The sequence below is a fragment of the Terrapene carolina genome, unplaced genomic scaffold, assembly GCF_002925995.2.
Source record: "Terrapene carolina triunguis isolate 2854851 unplaced genomic scaffold, T_m_triunguis-2.0 Scaffold517, whole genome shotgun sequence".
NCBI lineage: Eukaryota > Metazoa > Chordata > Testudines > Emydidae > Terrapene > Terrapene triunguis.
In genome coordinates, this window is record NW_020664868.1 from 3,307,936 (window position 1) to 3,313,422 (window position 5,487).

A 5,487-nucleotide genomic window follows, 5' to 3' on the forward strand; every position below is an offset into this window, starting at 1 on the left:
GGGGGTGGCAGCTGTTTATACAGGCATCGCTCACCCAGCACTGAAATGTAGCCACATGGCAACTGCAACAGCAATAACTGCATGACAGCCAGGCCAAGAAGAGACGAAGAGCCCAGTGTCCAGGTGGTGGTTGCTTTCCAAGGCAGAATCCCACCACAGGGGCTTTCCCCGCACACAGGCGCCCTGCTGCGCTAAACTCACCTCCAGCGGGAGCTGCCAGGGAACATGGCTGGAGCTGCTCACCCGGGAGAGGAGGCCCTATCCCTGCACAGGGCACTGCTGCAAGATGCTGTCTCCCTTACCCCGGCCAGGAGCTACAAAGGCTAGGTGGATCTCCCCAACCCAGGTGCCCCCTGTTTCCCCCACCCCCCTGGAGAAGGAGCACCCCAGGGGAGACCGGGAGGAGGCCCCACTATCATGGACAGGGCAAAGCTCCTGGATCATCGGTGGCTGAGTAGGGGCCCAGGTGCGGGAGAGGGAGCAGAGGGGGAATATACTTGGGGATCTGTGGGATTCGTTTAGTCTCCCACGCCCCATGCAGTGGACCCCAGCACTGATGGGAACAGCCCCTGGTCCCCTTGCGCATGGCCCCTCCCATGGCAAAGCGATCCTGGGAGAGCAGCGAATGCAATTTAGCAGCTGGTAACGAGGCAGCGCTGGCACCAGGTAACCGGTCAGCTTGCCACGGCCCCCACCGTCCTCTTCCTGCCCTGAGCCATCAGCATAACCCCGTGATGGGTTCTCTTGCCAGCTCCGGGATGGAAGTGAAATCTAGTGGTTAGAGCGGGGTGGTGGTGGTGGTGGCTGAGAGTCAGGACCATGCGGGTTCTGTGCCCAACTCTGGGGCAGGAGTGGGGTCTAGTGGTTAGAGCAGAGGGCGGGGCGATCGGGGTTCTGTGCCCAACTCCGGGGGTTGGGGGGAGTGCCTAGTGGTGAGAGCAGAGGGGGCTGGGAGTCACGCTTCCTGGGTTTTATTTCCAAGTCACGGTGGGGACTGTTGTGTAGTAGGCAGAGCAGGAGGGCCTGGCAGCCAGGACTCACAGCACCTGTAATGGTGAGGGACGAGGGAGAACTAACAGGCAAGGCGCCTGGGTTCTATCCCCATCTCTTGTTCGCTGGACGACCTTGGGTGATCGCCCCACCCCGTGCCTCAGTTTCCCCATCAGGGGCTGTTTCCCCAGCTGCAATCCTTTCCTCCCCCGGACACTGAACCAAGTTATGTTTGCTGCATCCCGGCTGGGGACTGAGCGCTCCCCCCATACTAAGGCCAGGAGGGATGTACTCTCCGGAGCCCAGCAGAATGCAATAAGTCGGGCCGGACACTGGTCTGACTGGCTCTGTCTGACAGGATCTATTGTTCCAAAGCAGAAGAAAGGAGCCGAAGAACATCTTTGAAGTTTCTCTGTTCTTCATCTTGACAACAAGAGAACAATGGGAAAGGCACAGAGCTGGGGGGAGGTGCCAGGGGGCAGCGGTGGGAGCCTGCAGCCAGCCCGATCGATGGATTGATCCTTTCCTTTGCTCAGCGCAGGGCTCTGAGCCCGGGCTCTGCCTTTCAACTCCACGTTTCCCCTACAGCGATTAGAACTGAAAGGGAAAGAAAAATGGGGGCTACAGAACTCCGTGCTGCATTATTGAAGGGAGTGTGAGACAGCGTGAGGTGTTTGGGCTGTGCATGGGTTGGGGGACCGGGTGTGGGGGTCGGCTTTCCAGATACTTGGCTCCAGTTGGGGTTAATGGTCAGACGTCACCGTTAAGATCTCAAAGCGCATCACGGGTATTTAATCACACAGTCAACCCACCCAGTTATCCCATTTTACAGGAGAGGAAACTGAGGCATGCAGAAGGGGTGTCTGTGGGGTCAGAATAGGGGATAGAATCCAGGAGTTTTGACTCTCAGCTCCCCCCCGTTCCCCCAGTCAAACCATTAAATCCACTTCCGCTCCTAGAGCTGGGATGAGAACCCAGGAGTCCTGGCTTGTTTGCTGGGCTGCCCTGATGGCTCAGGGTAGACAGAGAATAGTCACAACACAGTCCATCCCAGTCATGCTCCTGATCCACCCCCCATGGGCCACGAGGGGCAGAAAATAGTTCAGTGAACTCCGGCCTTGCCCCCAATCCACACCCTACACCAGGGGGCTGGGCACTGGGCCCTTCCCGGTGCGGCCCCCCCGCACCACGTGGAATTCCACCACATTAAGGCCCCTTGACGCTGACGGAGCAGCCTGAGTTCACGCAGCATATCTGGGGCGACGCGGGGAACTGAACCCAGATCTGAGCCCCTGCCCCTTACCCTGCAGGGCAGCCTGGAACCAGAGAGAGCAAAGTAACTGACAGATCTGAAGCATTTTCGATGTGTGTGTGTGTGTGTGTGTGTGTGTGTGTCTGTCTCTGCTGCCCCCTACTGGAGGGGGTGGGCCCTGCTCTCTCTGAGTGGGGCCCTGCTGCCCTTTGCTGGAAGGGCTGAGCCCTGCTCTGTGTGTGTGTGTGTGTGTGTGTGTGTGTGTGTGTGTGTGTGCGTGCACGCGCGCTGCCCCCTGCTGGAGGGGCCGAGTCCTTCTGTGTCTGTCTGTCACCCCCTGCTGGAAGGGGTGTGTGTGTTCCTGCTGCCCTCTGCTGGAAGGGATGAGCCCTGCTGTGTGAGAGTGTGTGTGTGTGTGTGTGCGCGCGTGTTGTGGGTACTTGAAGTCCATCACTGAGAATTCACCAGGGCATTTATACAAAGGTGGCTCAGTTCAGTGCCCCTTTGTCTGGGTGCTCCACTCCCCCCCACCCCCCACACCAGCCGTCGTCACTCCAGCCTTTAACACAATCATCAGTCATACGGCAACACAACACGTGTAAGAGAGCCCTCATTTGTTGCCGAGATAATTGCTGCTATTAATTATTCATGCTGCGAGGGCCAAGAGACAGACAAGGAGAAGGGGAGGTGGCCCCAAGGTTTTCTAGTAGTGCAGGTGAAACTCAGCTAAGACAAAGCCCCGGAGTTTGCTAAGGATCCGCGGCAAGGCTGTTCCCATGTGTGTCCTGGCTCCGCTGGGGACGTGGTGGGAGAAACTTCTGCCTCTTTTGTGCAAAGAGACTTGGTGCTAAAATGGCATCTGCATGGCGGAGGGCCCGGGCGGATCGGGGGGAGTCCTGGATGAGCCCTAAGCCCCCCAAGAGCTGATTTGCATCGTGTGGTCTGTCTCCATTGGGTTCGTAGAGGGGCCAGATCAAGGTGAAGGGCGGGGTGAGTATTATCAGGTTTGGCCAGGGATGGAAGGGGGTTCTGCTTCTGGCTGCTAGGAGAAGATCCTTACCCCTGAACGCAGAGATGGGGCTGAACCAAACCCATGGATCTGGGGACGTCTGGACCTGAACCTGGGCCGGGTCTAAAGAGTGTAGGTTGTACCTATCCCTGCCCAAAAGGCTTTGGGCCTGATGCTGAGTTATTCCATCTCTGCACTTGGGGACAAGGGTAGGGGGAGGTGGCTTTAAGCCCCCTTTGTGCTCCCCATATTCTGTGCCTGGCCCCCAGTGTCTCCTAGAGCAGCCTCAGGGCTGCTCTAACTCATGTTCTGCTCCCCATTGAGCCTGGGGGGCAGAGAATAGCGAAAGCGCAGTGCACTCCAGCCACACCCCCGATCCACCCCCTCTGGGACCTGGGGGAGGGGGGGGAGGCAGAGAAGAGCCACAGTGCAATGCACTCCAGCCATGCCCCCAATCTGCCCCATGGGGGGGCTGTTTCAACAAAACGGAAATATTTTTCAAAATCATATAAAAAAACCGCCCATGAAAAGTTTTGATTTTTCCTATAGAAACTGACTTGTCATTTCAAAATTTGCTGTCTTTTATATATATGTAAAATCAAAATGAAATGCTTTGATTGGCCCAACATGAAAGTTGGGGAGGGGGAAGGAACTTCATTTCACGAAAAAGTTCTAAATTTTGGCTTTTCCTCCCGATGTGGGATGGGAAAAAAATAAATAGAAACCTCAACATTCTCCCGGGGCAGAAAATGATTTTCTGACCCGCTGTAGTTCCCATCAGACACCCAGACTGGTTACATGCCCCAAGGATCCCTCTGCAGGGTGGGGGAACCGGAGACATCTGATCACCCTGGAGCAAACCCCTCTACATCTAGGCCTCCCCTGGCTTTGACCAGCGGGAGCCCATTAGCACATCCAGCCCCCAATACAAGACAATTCAGACCTTAAGCTAATCTGACTACTCAGCACTTTCCAGCTGCAGACCTCAAAGCATGTTTCAAAGGAGGTCGGTATCATTATCCCCATTTCACAGATGGGGAAACTGAGGCATAGAGCAGCCCACAGTCACTGGATAAAGTCAGCGGAAGAGTTCTGCCTCCACAACCACCTGCCCCACCACTAGACTCCACTCCCTTCTCAGAGCTAGGAACAGAACTCAGTAGATCCTGGCTACCAACCCCAGGAATAAGAACCCAGGAGTCCTGGCCACTAATCCTGTGCTCCAACCCCAACCCCAGGAGTCCTGACTCCCAGCCTTGTGCCCTACCCATTAGACCACCTCGATCCTGTCTGTTTCCATTAGACAGTCACAGCCTGGATCTTGCTCTCACTGAACTTAACGAGAGATTTGCCACTGGCCTCAATGGGAGCCGGATTGCTGGGCGTAACACCGATGCTCAGCGGTGAAATGGGAGGCACCTTTCCAGCCTCTGATGCACCGGACCTGGTAGTGCGTCGCCTTGTGATTCTCACGGCAGCCCACCAGGTCACGTTGCTCATGCATTTTAAGCCGCCGCACGGTCTGGCCACCTGATTGGAATTTATTTCCAGCGCGTATCCATTATTCATGTTAGCACACAGCTCGCATCGCTCCTACCTGCGAGAGCCCGAGGTAAATAGACACCGTCTCGGAGATGTAAAGAAACTTCCCCTCTTGGTTTAGTGCAAACACAAACCCGTCCAGAGACTGAGAAGAGAAGAGAGAGACAGAGAGAGAACAAATTTACTATGCAGCTCACTTGGGCCGGGCACCGGCGGTGCCAATGCTTTCGGTGCCGATGGGATTAGCTCGCCATCGCAAAGGCTTTCTTGTACACGCTCCGCGCCCCAGCGAAGTGACTCCATTTCCAGAGCTGGCCACCGCCTGCCTGGGTTTGCAAAGATGACAACTCAGTTCCGGGGGAGGGGGACGAGGGGACAACTGCGTGCTCGAAATAACCCAGTGGATGGGAAAGCCAAGCTGGGACCAAAGCCCCCACGAAAAGCCGCAGCTTGGGAAATTGCTATCTCCTGCCTGTCTGTGTCCACCTGGTGTCGCCTGTCTTATACTCAGGATCATCTTTTTGCTCCGTATTTGTATAGCGCCTGGCACATTGGGGTCCTGGCCCATAATTGGGGCTCCTAGGTGCTACCATAATACACCTAATAGCAATAAAAATGTACAGCGCTTGGCACAATGGGGTCCTGTCCTCTGACTGGGGTGCCTAGGTGCTACCGTAATACACCTAATAGCAAT

General features: G+C 56.0%; 1 protein-coding gene across 1 annotated transcript in view; it reads right to left on the reverse strand.

The window, feature by feature from the left end:
* NPAS1 (neuronal PAS domain protein 1) overlaps nucleotides 1-5,487 on the reverse strand; it is a 73,458-nt gene that overhangs the window by 24,075 nt on the left and 43,896 nt on the right. The window contains exon 4 of the mRNA XM_026658824.2: nucleotides 4,849-4,938. Within this exon, the coding sequence (XP_026514609.1) occupies nucleotides 4,849-4,938 (90 nt within the window). The remainder of the gene's footprint in view (nucleotides 1-4,848; nucleotides 4,939-5,487) is intronic.